This window comes from Leucoraja erinacea, chromosome 19 (genome assembly GCF_028641065.1).
Source record: "Leucoraja erinacea ecotype New England chromosome 19, Leri_hhj_1, whole genome shotgun sequence".
Taxonomy (NCBI): domain Eukaryota; kingdom Metazoa; phylum Chordata; class Chondrichthyes; order Rajiformes; family Rajidae; genus Leucoraja; species Leucoraja erinaceus.
In genome coordinates, this window is record NC_073395.1 from 34,108,031 (window position 1) to 34,126,335 (window position 18,305).

An 18,305-nucleotide genomic window follows, 5' to 3' on the forward strand; every position below is an offset into this window, starting at 1 on the left:
CAGTTTGCCGAGTTACTCCAGCACCCCGTGTTGTTTCACCTTAAATCTTGATGCTGCTGGTCTGCACCAGTGAGCGTTTCTTCACTGGTTCATGCGGCTTATGTTTCAGCCCCTGGAGACAATTTGTGGCAATTCTGTTGCAATAATTAGCAGTCCCACTTTCAAATAATGTATACTGTAGCTTAGTGTTAGGAGAAGCAATACTGCTGCATGCAAGAATTGGTTGGACATCAGTTCTCCCTGCTATCCATTAAACTGCTTTGGAGCATGCCTGGTGCTACAAACATTAAAATAATTCCTCTCACCCTTAAAAGAAATGGAAGCTAATGACTACGTCAGAACATTTATATCAACTAATATATTCTCACAATAATTGTAATCATCAATTATGGATGGGGTGCCACATGATGGCAGCCTCGCCAACAGTGTCTGTTCTTTGTTATTTTTAATGTGTTTTAAAAGTGTGTTAATGGCTTCTAGTTTGTTTTATGTGGGGGAGTGGGCGGGGAAAACTTTTTTTCAATCTCTTACCTTGCCGGAGATGCGATTGTTTTCTAGATCGTATATCCGGCGCTCTGCGGCCTAACGTCATGGAGCTAGAGGCCTTGCTCGTGACTGACTTTGAGCCCCACCGCGGTGCCGTGGACTTACCATCAGGCCGATCCCTTGCCTGGGATCGACGCTCCAACCACGGCCTGCGGATTTCACCATCAAGGAGCTCGCAGTCTCGGGTAGAGACCAATGTAGGGAAGCTCCAAACAACGCAGAAGGTTCGACCAGCCGCGACCCAGGGTCAGATCGCCCAGCGCGTGTGTTTTGGTGCTTTTTACTGGTATGACTGTATGGCAAATCAAATTCCTCGTATATGTTGCAAAACATATACGGCTAATAAAGTATGATTATGATCAACAATTATTATCCAATTGGCAATAAAACTCGCTGGCTAAGGGCATTGTTGATGTAAGGGGACAGAAAGTATAATTAGACTCATTAATCACCTCAGAACATGTGGAATCCTATCAGAACCAAGTCATTCTTCACCCCAAGGGGCAGCTTAAGAAGTTGATGAACACATTACTCTCAAATTCATGTAGCATCAAATGCAGATCAGTAACCATGAAGCAATAGTTGAGTTATAAGTTCTGTTTGCTGCTTTGGTTTTCCTTTATTTATTTATTCCCTTTATATATCTCTAATCCCTCTTCGTAAAGACAGACTAGATGCTTTAAGGCATACAAATTATACTCAAAATTTTAACCATCCTGACATGATTCCTATTTAATTACTTCACATCTCATTTGCCATAATTTAATACCAGTATATCGTTATATCTGAAACATTGCCAATGAGCCAGTCTTGGAAAATTGAATGAAACTGCATTCTTTAAGTTGAGCCTTTTTGAAGCTCATCAACATGTGGCATAAAGCCCAGGCTTTGATTGTACATTATTATTTATGCATCAATGAAGATTTCTGCTAGTTGCTAGTGCCCTCGCAATAATTCCACCCAAGTTGATGTGAGAATTTGGCAGCAAAATCGGGTTAAACTCAGAGATACTAACAATGCAAGTTGCATAAACACTCTTACATATTGTTGCCACTAGATTTTCTCCATGAATGTACGGAGTCACAAGATGAGCAATTTTGGATTATTTTATGTTAAAATTCCACATCTTCCAAATTTTGTTGTGACCTTTACGCAATTTTTTAATCTGCTCTTTTTCTGCAGTTGTAACACTGCATTCTGCACCCTATTTTCTCTCCTGCAGTACCTTAAGTATGGTATGATTTGCCTGCACTGCACATAAAGCAAAATTCTTCCCCATGTCAGTACATGTGACAATAATATACCAACACTAAAACTTCACAGATGTGTTCAAAGCTTTCTTGAAAAAATGCAACCACCACCTGTTTCTATGAATCACTGGTTTATGACCACTTAAAGTTGAGAAAGAGCATTCAAGACTGTATTGGGAATCTTGAGGCTGTGCATTGGGGATCCCATTTAAATGGTGGAAGGACTGTCCTTGTGTGCCTTCATTTTAGAATGGCTACTGAGAAAAAGTTATCCCCCTCTCTCTGACGGGAGGTCAGTGAGACTCTCACTCACTGTTTCCCCCTCTCATTCCTGCTGCTCCCCTGCTGTTCGACCATGTTCTGACCCTGACTCGATACTACATCCACGTGTCTTTTCTCAGCACTTACCTTGGCCATCAGCTTGTTCCACATGCTTCCTGCTCCGTTTCCAGGCCTCCCTGTTCAGGCCCGACCAGGGTCTAAGGTATCTACACTCCTACCGCTTCTCGCAGCATTTCTCCATGCATGGATTATACACTACACTCTACCCTCTCTGCAAGGAATCACCAAACAAGGGGGAAAGCTGGCAGTGCCCATATTTTGGTCAATGCTTTGTTATACACTGATGTGATGGTATCAGCTCAATTCTGCTATCCTGGCCTGGAATACAGTTTCTGCAATGTCGTCCCTTTTATCTATCGAAATTCACCTCTACCATCTTGTTGGTGGACTACATCCTATCAGATCTGCTTTCTCGAGAATAAACTCTTGGAAAGCTGCCGGCCCAAAGATAAGTCCTTGGACAGGTTCTCAAATCGTACACCAATCAACTGGTCAGTCTTCGTCTTCAACTTCCTTTTGAACAATCTTCTGTCCCTATCTGCTTCTAGAAAACCTCTATCATTCCAGTTTCCAAGAAAAACAAAGTAACCTGTGTCAAAGACTACTTGACCAGTGGTTCAAATAATGACCATAATGAAATGCTTTGAAAGACATTAATGGAACAATTATCACCAGTATTCCAGACAATCAAGACCCCTTGCAATTTGCCTACAGGATCAACAGGTCTATGGAGGACACCATCTCTTTTGCACTGTATTCAGCCCTGGAGCACCTAGTCAATATGAACACCTATGTCAGGATGCTATTGATTACAACTCATCTTTCAACACCATGATAACGAATAAACTCATTCCTAAATGTCTGGACGTTGGCATCTCCATCTGTAACTGGCTTCCGAACTACTTGATCAGCAGATCTCAGTTGGTTAGTATTGGTCAAACCATTTCTCCACCCTCCCCCTGAATACTGGTGCTCCTCAGGTTATAAACTCAGTCCCTTGCTCTACTCCCTGTACACCACGACTGCCCTGCCACAAACAACGCTTACTCGATCTTTAGCTTGCGGATGACAACACTGTTGTCGACAGGATCTATAACCCAATGAGATGAAGTACAGGAAATATTTAAAACCTAGCATCATAGAGTCAGCACATGCTGTTAAGGTCAGTATGATGGAAGAGTTGGTTGCTGATTTAAGAAAGTGAGCACATCCCTGTCCTCATCAAAAGCAGCAGCTGTAGAGATGTTCAGGACTTTAAGTTCGTTATCACCAGCTACCCAATCTAGTACCTTCGCACTGATGCAGTGATCAAGGAACGTCAGCGTATTTATTATCTTAGGCGTCTGAGAAGATTCAACACATCACCAAGAATTCTCTCAAGCTTCTACAGATGCATTATTGAAAGTATTCTGACTGGATGCATCACAGCCTGGTATGACAACTGCTCTATTCTTGATGGCCTGAACCTGCAGAAGGTAGTGAACACAGCCAGTCCAGCTCAGGCTCTTTATTTCCTTCTGCCTAGTGTATCTTCACAGTGCGGTGCATAAGGGAGACTGGAGCTAATATCAAGGGTGTCTGCCACCCTGGCCACTCTCTTTTCTCTCTTCTGCCTTTTGAGAGAAGGATATGGGGGATTGAAAGCTTGGGTATCCAGACTTAAGTACAGCTTCTTTTCCACTGTTATCCACCCCCTGAACCAATCACCTCCTTCACACTCCATCCCTGGAGTACTTTAAACTGAATCTGGGTTCTGTTATTCCATTATTGTGCTTTTATATTTAGAGCACTATGCAGATTTTGCACCATTGTATGTATCATTACTGTTTGTATACTGTTTACTTTGTGAGCTTAACGTGAACAAGGAATTTCATGGCACCCTGGCGGAAATGACAATAAACTAATCTGATATTGAGATATATGAAGCCGATATTGAGATTGCTGTCTATACACAGTACAGACATTCTGATGACTCAGGCATGCAAACTAGGAAAGTGTCCGATTTAATCGCTATAATCAGAGAGTTATCTCAATTCAGCTTGTTAGGAAAGTGGTTCACTACATTCAGTTTGTGAGAGGCAGGGCAATGCCGTCCCTCTGTCTCCCCAGAGACAGCCAGCCGGGTTCTGGTTCTGATCATGAGCTGTGAATCCTGCTGGAATTGCATAATTGTGGAACTACATCAATTTCCTAATTTGCTGCCTTCAGAGAACCAGGGTGAGTGGAAATTTAGGAAAACAAATATTAGAGAGAGGTGCTCTTTCTTGCACACTAACAGTACAGAATTTAATTTACAATGCAAGGGCTCAAAACAAAGCTCATCTAAATTCACAATGCCATTTTCTGAGGTATTAGAACATAGGAAAATGTAACATATGTTCCTATTTGTTATTAACGTTGCTCATTTTACAGGTAATTTCAACAGGTAAGAAGATGCCAAATTATATAGCATGAGAGACAACGTGTAGTGATTTCATGAAAAATAAACAGTGCAACTTACCCACTGGTGGCGGGTCTATCCCATTCATCGTCACTCAGTGCCACATCATGATAAAGGTTAATGTGCCTGTGGGCGGGTGGATATGTTAGTTTAGCACTTCTCCATTCATGTGCATGAAGGCTATAGCCAGATGCTTGATATCCAGAAGGAACTGAAGAGAAAATATAGGGTGTTGAAGAGTTTCAGAAACACAATCTGTGAATATTTAGCAAATGATTAAAACCCTGTTGATACAATTAGTGGAATTCTGTGAACAGAAACAACCGGGAAGGTAAGAAACAATGGCACGGTGTAATATTTAATCTTAATATTACAGATAGAGACTAGTATCACAAGGAAATTCACAAATAGGCCAACATATCTATGGATTAGTAAACGGAATTTTGCAGCAGCAACAACAGCAGTCTGGTCCACACCACCGCTTGCAGTTTATTTACTCTGCCGAGCAGTCTAATTTAATTACTGACATAACCTGCCAAGTGCAGAGATGATCATTTTATTTTAGAAATCAGCTGCTATAACAGTCACAAAGCATGATTCGACATCCCTTTACAAGGTGAAAACTATTAGATTTGCATATTCATTGCAAGCATCATTCAGATTATTTAATATTTTGAAGTCTAGTAAAATCATGACAGCAGCACTATTTCCCCAACATTTTACTGTAGTCACATCATCTATCTACAATGAAGCAGAAGGATGTGTTTGTTACCTTTTGGCTGCTGGGATGCACATTGTGTGAAGTTACAATAACCTATTTAAATTTGCAAATGTGAATGTCACATTCCAACCCAATATATGTACATGGTAGGATTATGGTACATCTGCACATTTTTAGTTATGACTGCCTTTTGGTTGGCAGTAATCAGATTACAAGTGATCATTATGCAGAAAAAAAATTGTTACCATTTATCCACAAAGGAAGAAAGTGTCCATAATGACAGGAAAGCGCTGAAACGACTACCTGGGTGGGGAGTTAATCAGTCAAAACACATCACATGGTTCACACAATTCTAGAAAAATTAGTCTCCTCTAAACTAATCTCAGGTTCTTTAAACAGTGATGTTTAACATTAAATGGGTGTGTGTTTTAACGAATAGACTTTTAACCAAATTAATTAATATTAACTTAACATATGTGTGTTGTGGTGGGAGAGAGGAATGTAGGAAACAGAGATTTAATTGATTGTTAATACTAATAAATCATTGAAAAAAGGAAGATTACCTGCAACAAATACATTTACAATAGGTTGTTTTGTTCTTGTAATTCCAGGAATATTTCCACATGTATTGCAAATTACTCTTTGCATAAATTATGTCGAATTTAGGGTTGCATTTAGCCATGTCATAGATGGAGCTACAAAAATGTTTTTAACTGCAGAAAAGTGCAGTGAAAGTGCACATGGTCAGTTAAATCCATAGTGCAATAACAAACATTTTTTTTCCCTATTTTGCAACACATGTAAACACTGGTGGACTTTGGCAATCATTCCCCAAAATATTAACCATGATGTTTAAATTCCAACACTCATTGCACAATGTTTAAGAAATATCGCTTTTCTCATTTCCAGATGACTGCTTTGAGTTGGTGGATTGGTCCATATTCAAGGAGTCTGCAGCCAACCAAAGTAAATATGTCACTGCCATCACACACTGTCGGTGCATGGAGGACTGCGTTCCAAAGAAGTGATTTTGATTGTTCATCCACCAGATACCAAGGATGAACCAGGAGATTCACTCTCTAGTGAAATCCAAGTCTGTGGCATTTCCAATTTAGTTTAGAGATACAGCGCGAAAACAGACCCTTCGATCCACCGAGTCCGCACCGACCAGCGACCGGTGATCTAGCACTAACACTATCCTACACACATGAGGGACAATTTTACATTTACACCAAACCAATTAACATACAAACCTGTACGTCTCTGGAGTGTGGGAGGAAACCAAAGAAATTATTGACAAAACCCACGTGGCCACGAGGAGAAGGTACACACTCCGTATAGACGGCTCCTGTTGATGGGGTCGAACCCGGGTCTCCGGCGCCACAAGTGCAGTAAGGCAGCAACTCTATCGTTGCACCACAGTGCCGCCCCGACAAGAAATCTAGGAACAATCTTCACAAGGCCATCAAGGATGCCAAGAGAAATTTCAGGACAAGCTAGGGTCTAAAAATAACTACACGGAGACCCATTGATTGTAGCATGGCTTGCATGCTACAACGACCTACAAAGTGAAGTCAGGCATTACCGCTGGCAACAAGGCATCCCTCCTCAACAAGCTCATTGCTTTTATGCTTCTTCAGAACAGAAGGTCAATGGCTTTACCTGTCCAACAGTCTCAGGTGCATCCTCACCCAGGGTCAGCTTTGCGGCCTTCCTGAGAGTGAATCTGCGGAAAGCAACTGGTCCAGATGGATGGAGCCACTGAATTAGTCCTCAGAACCTGTATGGACAAGCTGGCAGCAGTACTGACAGTCATTTTTAACCTCACCCTACTCCATTCCGAGATTCCCACACTTTAAGAAGGCCGCTATCTTCCTGGTGCCAAAGAAAAGCAAGGTAGCATTATTTAATTATTACCATCTAGTGCCCCTGCAACCTCATGAGATACTGTGAGAGGCTGGTCATTGCACACATAGTCTCCAGCCTCAGACTGCCTTTGCAATTCGCTTACGGTGAAATACCATCTTCCTGGCCCTACACAACGTGGATTATAAGGACACCCGTGTCAGACACTCATTTATTGACGACATCTCTGCCTTCAACATCGTAATTCCAACAAAACTCATCTCCAAACGTGGACCTGGGAGTCAGCACTCCACTCTGTAAGTGGATCCTTGACCTTGCCATCAGGCAGCAATCTATAAAGATCCTCCTTGAAAATTCTCAACACTTACTATAATCCCAATACGTTGTGCAGCCAAATATTGCTCTAACTACAAAAAATAAAGAGGTGGCAGAAACCGGTGGGTCAGGCAGCACCTGTGGAGGGAATGGACAGGTGACTTTGTGTTGGGATTCTTCCTCGGACCGATCTAACTGATCATTCAGATCTAATTATAATTACATGCTTGCAGCTGGGCCGGATCTCAAACAATGATGAGCTGGAGTAATTGACAGAGATAAAGAGCTTAGTAACATCGTGTCAAGACAACAACCTCTACAGCACAAATGAAGGAGCCAGCTATTGACTACAGGAAGTGGGGTGGGGAACACATCCAAGTCTGCATCAATGTGGCTGAAGTGGAGGTGATCGAGAGCTTCAGGTTCCTCAGTGTAAATATCACCAACAATCTGGCCTGGTCCTACCACATTAATGATATGGTTTAAAAAAAAGCGAATGGCTCTTCCTCAAAAGGCTAAGAAAATGTGGCAGGTCTCCAATGACTCTTGTTGAAAGCATTTTATCGGATAGCATAAAATGGACAAGGATTACAAGTTCTAGTGAGCTGTGATCACAACCCCCTTGTGGACATTTTTCAACGTTGAAAAAACGTCCCGACTTACCTGATACCCCGAGTTCCTACGGCTGGCATTACAAGCCGTTACAAAACATCTATGGACTCCTACGGACTCGCTACTGACATTCCCCGACATTCCCTGAGTTCGAATCAAGGGGAAAACTCGGGAGAGTTTGTGAGTAACTCTGGAATGTGGGACAGGGCCTTTAATATCTGCCTTTATCACAAGTGGCAAGAATTCCACACTTGTATTTCCTTAAAGTAAGGACAAGTTGATTTCAAATCACAGATCAGCTTCACAATCTAACTCAAATCAATGCATAACTTTGTTAGAGTTATACAGCACAGAAACAGCCCCCACTTGTCCCAATTCCTCCATGCCGACCAAACATCTATCCGAGTGAGTCATCTTTCCCAGTGTTTGCTTCACATCTCTCTGAAGGGCCTGTCCCACTAAGGCGATCTTATTGGCGAGTTTCGGAGAGTCTGCGCTCGCCATAAACTCGCAGCATGGTCGACACATGGTCGTAGGTGGTCACTGGTAAGTCTCCTTCCTGGTCCAGAGGAGTTCCTGCATAGTGGCTACTACTCGCAGATTCAGTTTGGTCGAGGAAAATTTTTCAACAAGCTGAAAATCTTTCTGCGAGTAAAAACTGGTCAGCATGGAGCAAATCGATACTTTTGAAGTTGTAATGCAGTGGTAGTGGGGTCGCCATGTTGTAGGTAGTCGCGGTAGCTGTAGGTAATCTCCTTTGCTGACCGGGCATTTTAAATGGCTCATTGGGGGAAAAAATACGTAAGCACGAATTTTCAGAACCAAGGAAAACCGACCAGTAATGTTAAATGCCCGCTAAACTTCACAGCTGTGTATCTGGCTTATTAAAGTTGGCTGGCTTCTTAAAAGTGTCTCCACTCTTTCTGCTCCCTTCTCTCCTCTTCTCCTCCTTTAAAATAGTTACCGTACACTGTGCCAGCCATGTGTGTGTGTGTGTCTGTGTCTGTGTCTGTGTAGCGCTGACGGTCGATCCAGCTCGCGGTCGATCAGGCGAGTGCCCCTGAGCTTGAAGGTCGCAGACAGTTTGCTGAAAAGTCATGTAAGTGGGACAGGCCCTTAAAACTGCACTTGTCTCAACGTCATTTGAACATTGTACATATACCCAGCATCCTGAGCTCTTGGGAAAAACACCCCAGCCCATGCAATATTTCCTTATAACTCAAACCCTCCAGTTCCAGTAACACCCTTGTGAAACTTTTCCCAACCCTTTCCAGCTTAATGACGTCCTTCTTGTAGCTTGGTGATCGGAATTGCACATACTTTTCCAACTGTGATCTCACCCAACATCTTGTACAGTTGTAACACGATGTCCCAACAACCTGCACTCTAAGGCCTAACTAATGAAGGTAAGCATGCCAAATGCCAAATACCTTCTTCATCACTTTGTTTACTGTCACCACTTTCAGGGGACTATGTTCTTGTTCCCCAAGTCCCTCTATTCTACCACACTCTCCAGAGCTCCACCATTTACTGTGCAAGACCTGCCCTGATTTAATGCAACACTCACACTTGTTCAAGTTAAATTCCACCTATTTTTCCCTGACCGACTTTCCCATTTAATCTTTGTCCTGCAGGAATCAAATAGCCTTCCTCGTTATCCACTGTACCCACCAATTTTGCTGTCATTTGCCAACTACACCCTCATCCAAACCACTAATATAGATTATGGACAACAGTGGAGCTAGCACTGATACCTGCAGCACACTGCCGGTTATCAGCTTCCAATCTGATAAACAATTCTCCACTCCCACCTCCTGATTCACACCACCAAGCCAATGTTGTGTTTACGTTGCTAGATCAACCTGGATTCCATGTGATCTAATCTTCTGGATCAGCCGAGTGTGAAGGACCATGTCACAAGTTTTTTGTTCCTGTATTTGGATTTATTTGCACTTTTGAGACGCAGGGTTGATGTTCACGATTGACTGAAATTACTGGAATTGGCTGTGATGATCAATGTTAATTGAATTTTCTGCACCACAAATACCTCAAAAACCCAGAAATTAATCAAAAACAAAAATGTAAAAACTCAAGCTTTCCTCATCAAGATATCCTGTGAGGTTCAAGATTCATAAAATTGACTCACAATCATAAAATTTAATTTTTAAGTTAACATTGTTCATCACCATACCTGCATATTTATGAAGTATCATCACATGTGTTTCTATTTCAGTGGATGGATTGTTTACACCTTGTCAAGGTTAGGCCAAGCCTATGTTCAGCAATTCCATTTCTCAGACAAGCAAACAAATGGGGCAGTAGGTAGAGATGGAATTCAGATCAGTATTTCCGTTCAAATAGCAGTTCAAAATAGTGAATGTGCTCCATCTCCCACAATATTGGCTCATATTTAAACAGTAACTGCTCCCCTGCATCTTAAATGAACCTAGGCTCAAGCAGCTTTCTGTTTAAATAGCGTGCATTTATATCTTCTGTGCTGATGGGCTGTGATAAAACTGGGAGGCTTGGCTCTATTTTTATCACGCTGGAGATGTTTAATCAGCCTAGTTTACTATGGAGCTTCATAGGATCCACTTAACTTGAGACACTGACACATTAATGTAGATTTTGATGTTCTTGGAATATAGCTCATTGATGTGATTACTGATAACCTGAGGGTAACTAACCACTGTAAGATAAGAAACAACCACATTCATTGCACCTGTCATTTTTATGGGGCGTACATTTGATTTATGGAACTATTTAATTTGAGCTCAACTAGAAAAGTAAAACCTCGTGATTCCTGAGGTAACTTGGTTATAACTATCAACCAGCCAACCAGGTCCATATATCTTTGTCTATAAATTCATTTGAATCAAATCAGATATTATTGTTGCTTCAATTTTAATTTATTGAATGGGAATTTCTCTAATTTTTGATGTACCTGGGGCCGGTAAAGTTTCTTGTTACAATTACATATCTGATAAAATGTCATCAATCATAAGCTGCAAGGATTTGTTAATGTTTAATTAATTCTGGAAAATTAACTCACTTGAGTCATGTGTACTTACACATGAAACAATTATTTTGTTGCCAGCAGTTTTGAGAAGATTTTTCATAGTTTCCGTGCAAGCTTTAAATGACAGAGATTCCAGTAAGTTTCACACGAAGATAGATGTGATAATTTCTGCCTTGTTAATGCACTTTCAATTGTCTTATTCATTTCACTTCCAATTGATATGCCTCATGTCACTTTGCCAAATGGTGTGGGGAATATGCCCTGAGAAAATATTTTAATCGTCAAAATGGAACTAATGGAAACGTCCTGGCAAAGGGCTAAAGCTAATTAATTAGTATGCCTTATAGAAACATTTTTTTTTAACCAGTTGTAAATGTGGAGCCTTCAATACCACATGCCTGGAGGCAGCTCCCCATGGGAGGACTTAAGTTTGTCCTTGTTTTTCTGGACATGAAAAAATAAATAGGAGAATAAACAAGCAGCCTAATATGCAGCTGGATGTCATCAAGTATTTATAGTAATCCCACTGACAAAAAATACAGATTGCATCTTCCAGTTCAAAGGTTTCAAAGGTCTTTTATTGTAACGTGTACCAATTAAGGTACAGTGATATTTGAATTATTCATATTTCGAGAAGTGTCCCCTTAGAACACAGTCCACCTTTAATACCCCACTGAGATCTGCTAATGCATGTTCATGCACACACGATACCATCGTACACCGGCAGTTTCGACAATTAACTAATTTGCGAGCCTGAGTAATAACCATTGCTCATTTTGTCAACTTTTGCAATTCAATAGTAAATAGCCACTGTTTAACCCCCACTTTATGACAATGACAATTTGAGTTGAAGCATTAAAAACTCATCCAACACCATCATTGCTATCCTGCTTTGTGAGGAGTTAGAATCGTGTTTTTGTTCATGTTTTACAGAATGCTTCTCTTCATAACTTACTGATTACTCTGGGAACCTCAAGTCCCAGTTTAATATCTTGTATTTGGAAACAAAAATCAGTTAATTCTCAGTAATTTAGCGAAGCTCTCTGTACAATTTCAATGGCGGGATGTATTCCCATCTCGTAAGGTGTTGATTCATATCTATTCATGTTCTAAGTTCCATAAATGTAGAGAAGGCTAAAGGGCCTGTCCCACTTGGACAACCTAATCCACGAGTTTAGAAGACCCTATATGAGTTGGAAAAAAATGTCAAGGTCGTGTCGACTCGCCGAAGTGAAAGACCTCCTGTAGACCTTCCACGACTATGTCTATGACCTCCTATGACTATGTCTACGACTTCCTACGACCCCCCTCAACCTCAGTCTTCCACACCTAAGACCAACTACGACTATCTACGAGTGGAAAATGATCACATGATAAAATTGTCATGTTTGCATTTTTTTTTCTCGGGCCAGTCACCTACCTACGACTGCCATCACGACCTACTATGACCTACCTACGAGTAAAAAGTATACATTTTTTCCATGCTGACCCTTTTTTTACTCGTGAATATTTTTTATCAGGCTGGAAAAACCAACGCAACCTATTTGAGGCCACGAGTACGCGGAGACCACTCACGAGCATGAGGAAGAGTTACGAAGACCTCCTACGACCTCGTGGCGACCATGCTGCGAGTACGAGTCAAGGGCAAACTCGGCAGAGGTCGCCAATTAGGTCGTGAAAGTGGGACAGGGGCTGAACAGATACTGGATGACCACTTCCACATTGCCAAACATGTCACAAAGTGCCAACTATTCCCTGTGCAATGTAACAGCAATGAGATAAACACTGGAGACCCTTCAGTTTTAAACACAAATTTGAATCACTGAGAAGATGTTAGTGTTAGTTTTGTGCCTTCACACTCTTCTTTTAGAAAACGGTGAGGAGTATTTGATTAATTAGCAGACTGTTTACTGGTTGTGATAGACTGATTGGTTGCAACATTGCCAAGTCAATGGATATTGTTAAAGCAGAGATAGATGGATTCTTGATTAAATACGGATGCCAGGGGTTATGGGGAGAAGGCAGGAGAATGGGGTTAGGAGGAAGGGATAAAACAATGGTTTCTCATCCTCTGGGGCAGGTGAATATTTTGGGTTCTGGCAACACAAACAATCTGTTGGGCTGACACAAGTATCCCCTAGGATTGATTAGCTAGAATTCATAGGCAGAGCTCACCAAAACCCTGAAGAACAGGATTTCCTGACGTTGTGAGTTGTCATGATAAGAGGATGTGCAGTAAACTATTATTTTCACAGTTCAACAGTGATTGATAGGACAGATGCAGCCATATTGCTGTACACCAAGATGAACTGGAGCAGCTCTGAGAGCATATCATCACCATCTGACAACAATAATATGATGACAGACTTGATGTGTCTGTGGATTTCAATGTAAACCTCCTTGTTTTGGTGCAACTCCCAACTAAATCATGTATTATAACTGTTTCAGTCTGTGGTTGTGTAAAAATTGCTCACCCTTTCAGGTCTGGACCATTGGATGTTTTGGAAGGAAGTGCATTCAGAGCTTGTAACATTTCATTATAGGCAGGTCGAAGTTCAATATCAGGCCAGAATCCACCCATTTTGAAGATGTTCTGAAGGTTCTGCAATCTAATCTGACCGGAAGAGTGCTTTTCTATGCAGTTGATATTAGTGTCCAAGTTTAAAAATTACAGTTTACATATTTTTGTATATTTGTGTTACGCGTACAAGCCACATTTTAATGCTGATGTAAAACCAAGCAAATTGAATCACTTTTCTGACGTTTGGAGGATGCAATCTATTCATAGTAGTAGAAGTCAGGACCCAGAGTTGCGATGGGAATATGAGAAAAACAATTCCACCAATTGTAGCAAGATACAGTAACATCACGCAAGAAGGAATATTGAAGTAATTGAGCCATACATCACGGAAACAGGCCCTTCGGCCCAACGCTTTCATGCCAACTAAGATGCTCCATCTTAGCCAGTCCAATTTGCCCCATATTCCTCTCAACCTTTCCTATCCATATACCTGTCTAAGTGTCTTTAAAACATAGAAACATAGAAATTAGGTGCAGGAGTAGGCCATTCGGCCCTTCGAGCCTGCACCGCCATTCAATATGATCATGGCTGATCATCCAACTCAGTATCCCGTACCTGCCTTCTCTCCATACCCCCTGATCCCCTTAGCCACAAGGGCCACATCTAACTCCCTCTTAAATATAGCCAATGAACTGGCCTCAACTACCCTCTGTGGCAGAGAGTTCCAGAGATTTATCACTCTCTGTGTGAAAAAAGTTCTTCTCATCTCGGTTCTAAAGGATTTCCCCCTTATCCTTAAGCTGTGACCCCTTGTCCTGGACTTCCCCAACATCGGGAACAATCTTCCTGCATCTAGCCTGTCCAACCCCTCAAGTACTGTATCAGTGCCTGCCTCAACTACCTCTTCTGGCAGCTTATTCCATACACCCACCACTGTCTGTGAAGAGGTTTCCCCTCAGGTTCCTATTAAATCCTACCCCCCTCACCTTGAGATGAAGAAGCTAGTAGGCATAATATGATAGAATTCAACCAGCAATGTGGCAGAAATTCAAGAGTCAGGGGGCAGAAGTGAGTGCACAGCTTACCATTGAAACCTAATGAAAGGCCAAGATGGAGTGGATGTGGAAAGGATGTTTCCAGTAGTGGGGGAGTCTAGGACCAGAGGGCACAGGCTCAGAATAAAAGAACATATCTTTAGAGTGGAGATGAGCAGGTATTACTTTAGCCAGAAGCTGATGAATCTGTGGAATTCATTGGCACAGACAACAGTGGAGGCCAAGTAATTTGTGGCCATTGTAGCTAGATGAAAGGTGCAACGATAGGCAGGATGAAGAGAATATCTTCGATAGAGTTAGCTACAGTATGAGGTCAGCTTTGCCATGGGGTGAATGAGGTAATCTATTCAATGTGTTAGCAGGGACAGTTGGAGTGACCATTCATAAAAGCAATGAACTGATGGCAGTTAAAGAAAAGGAACGTAGACCTAGAAATGTGAAAGTTGGGAAATCCAGGGCTGCAGACCATGTCTAACAGGAGAGTCTATGCTAGTGGGCGGAGAAAAAGCCGAGCCAATCTTACAGTTAAAGCACACTAGCTGCAGTTCTAGAATTGAATATTGAACTGAGAAGGTTGCAATGCACCCAGATGGATGATGTCATGTTAACAGGTGCAGGAAGCCACAGATACATAGATCAAGATGGGAGCAGAATTAGGTACAGAAATCTATTTGGTATTATAGGTCTGCAAATGGTTTGCAAAAATATTTATTTTGCAAACGTATCCACTGCTTAAGCTGCAGTTTTCGAATTTTTGACTCGAATGCACAGATCTGATCATAGATCATTTCACCCAATTTGTTTTCAGGAATTTAATTAAAAATGATCTCCAATTAGATAAAGCCAGTGAATCACCCATGAGCTAGGCTGGAGTTAAGATTCAATCAGCGTGTTCCTTTGAGATCACAGCTGAAAATAGGTTATGAATAAATAACTGAAGACAATAAGAGGGCAGATTTCATTCTGAGTAAATAGAAACAAAGTAATAGGTGCAGGGGTAGGCCATTTGGCCCTTCGAGCCATTCGGTGCTGGCAATTTTCACCGCAGAACCCAGATTTTAGGGCTAAAGGAATCAAGGGATATGGGGTAAAAGCAGGAACGGGTACTGATTTTAGATGATCAGCCATGATCATATTGAATGGCAATTTTACATTTACACCAAGACAATTAACCTACAAATCTGTACACCTTTGGAGTGTGGGAGGAAACCAAAGATCTCAGAGAAAACCCACGCAGGTCACGGGGTGAGCATCAATTCTCCGTACAGACAAGCACCTGTAGTCAGGATTGAACCCAGGACTCTGGCGCTGTAAGGCAGTAGCTTTACCGCTATGCCACAGTGCCGCCCAGTTGCTAAGATCTTCTCCCTGAAGCATCCATGTGAGCATACCAAAATTAGAAACACCACAAGAGCAGCTGTTGCATTCAGCCTACCCCAACAAGTTTTCAAGCCAACAACATAGAGATATCTATCTTTTATATCTATAAAACTCTGGGGCTATCCGTACGACTGCCGTCCTGATCCCTTTCTGCCTTTTGATTCGTGCCCGATACTCGCAGATGTCCAATCGGAATGGCCGATGCTCGCAGATGTCCAATCGGAATGGATCAATTTGGATGTACGGCTGCCGGCTGCATTTCTTCCTTTGATTCATTGCCACGCCCAATCCAGACGCTCAATCTCCGAGATCTTTTCCATTTCGGTAGAAATTTCGCTTTTCTTTCTAAGTATCGCTCCTCATTACATTTCGTCGTGTTGAAGTACACGTTTTTAATCAAATCCTTCTCCACCCCACCCCCCACCCCCAAGTATTTCAAAAATAGAAACATAGAAACATAGAAATTAGGTGCAGGAGTAGGCCATTCGGCCCTTCGAGCCTGCACCGCCATTCAATATGATCATGGCTGATCATCCAACTCAGTATCCCGTACCTGCCTTCTCTCCATACCCCCTGATCCCCTTAGCCACAAGGGCCACATCTAACTCCCTCTTAAATATAGCCAATGAACTGGCCTCAACTACCCTCTGTGGCAGAGAGTTCCAGAGATTCACCACTCTCTGCGTGAAAAAAGTTCTTCTCATCTCGGTTTTAAAGGATTTCCCCTTTATCCTTAAGCTGTGACCCTTTGTCCTGGACTTCCCTAACATCGGGAACAATCTTCCTGCATCTAGCCTGTCCAACCCCTTAAGAATTTTGTAAGTTTCTATAAGATCCCCTCTCAATCTCCTAAATTCTAGAGAGTATAAACCAAGTCTATCCAGTCTTTCTTCATAAGACAGTCCTGACATCCCAGGAATCAGTCTGGTGAACCTTCTCTGCACTCCCTCTATGGCAATAATGTCCTTCCTCAGATTTGGAGACCAAAACTGCACGCAATACTCCAGGTGTGGTCTCACCAAGACCCTGTACAACTGCAGTAGAACCTCCCTGCTCCTGTACTCAAATCCTCTTGCTATGAAAGCCAACATACCATTTGCTTTCTTTACTGCCTGCTGCACCTGCATGCCTACCTTCAATGACTGGTGTACCATGACACCCAGGTCTCACTGTATCTCCCCCTTTCCCAATCGGCCACCATTTAGATAATGATCTGCTTTCCCGTTTTTGCCACCAAAATGGATAACCTCACATTTATCCACATTATACTGCATCTGCCAAACATTTGCCCACTCACCCAGCCTATCCAAGTCACCTTGCAGTCTCCTAGCATCCTCCTCACACCTAACACTGCCCCCCAGCTTAGTGTCATCCGCAAACTTGGAGATATTGCCTTCAATTCCCTCATCCAGATCATTAATATATATTGTAAATAGCTGGGGTCCCAGTACTGAGCCTTGCGGTACCCCACTAGTCACTGCCTGCCATTGTGAAAAGGACCCGTTTACTCCTACTCTTTGCTTCCTGTTTGCCAGCCAGTTCTCTATCCACATTAATACTGAACCCCCAATGCCATGTGCTTTAAGTTTGTATACTAATCTCTTATGTGGGACCTTGTCGAAAGCCTTCTGGAAGTCCAGATACACCACATCCACTGGTTCTCCCCTATCCACGCTACTAGTTACATCCTCGAAAAATTCTATAAGATTCGTCAGACATGATTTACCTTTCGTAAATCCATGCTGACTTTGTCCAATGATTTCACCACTTTCCAAATGTGCTGCTATCCCATCTTTAATAACTGACTCTAGCAGTTTCCCCACTACTGATGTTAGACTAACTGGTCTGTAATTCCCCATTTTCTCTCTCCCTCCCTTCTTAAAAAGTGGGGTTACGTTTGCTACCCGCCAATCTTCAGGAACTACTCCAGAATCTAAAGAGTTTTGAAAGATTATTACTAATGCATCCACTATTTCTGGAGCTACTTCCTTAAGTACTCTGGGATGCAGCCTATCTGGCCCTGGGGATTTATCGGCCTTTAATCCATTCAATTTACCCAACACCACTTCCCGGCTAACCTGGATTTCACTCAATTCCTCCAACTCCTTTGACCCGTGGTCCCCTGCTATTTCCGGCAATTTATTTATGTCTTCCTTAGTGAAGACGGAACCAAAGTAGTTATTCAATTGGTCCGCCATATCCTTGTTCCCCATGATCAACTCACCTGTTTCTGACTGC

General features: G+C 42.1%; 1 protein-coding gene across 5 annotated transcripts in view; it reads right to left on the reverse strand.

Annotated features, from left to right (window-relative positions):
• Positions 1-18,305, reverse strand: part of grip1 (glutamate receptor interacting protein 1) — a 444,119-nt gene that overhangs the window by 10,049 nt on the left and 415,765 nt on the right. For all 5 annotated transcript variants that reach the window (XM_055650804.1, XM_055650801.1, XM_055650802.1 and 2 more), the window contains one exon: positions 4,639-4,789. In XM_055650804.1, the coding sequence (XP_055506779.1) occupies positions 4,639-4,789 (151 nt within the window). The remainder of the gene's footprint in view (positions 1-4,638; positions 4,790-18,305) is intronic.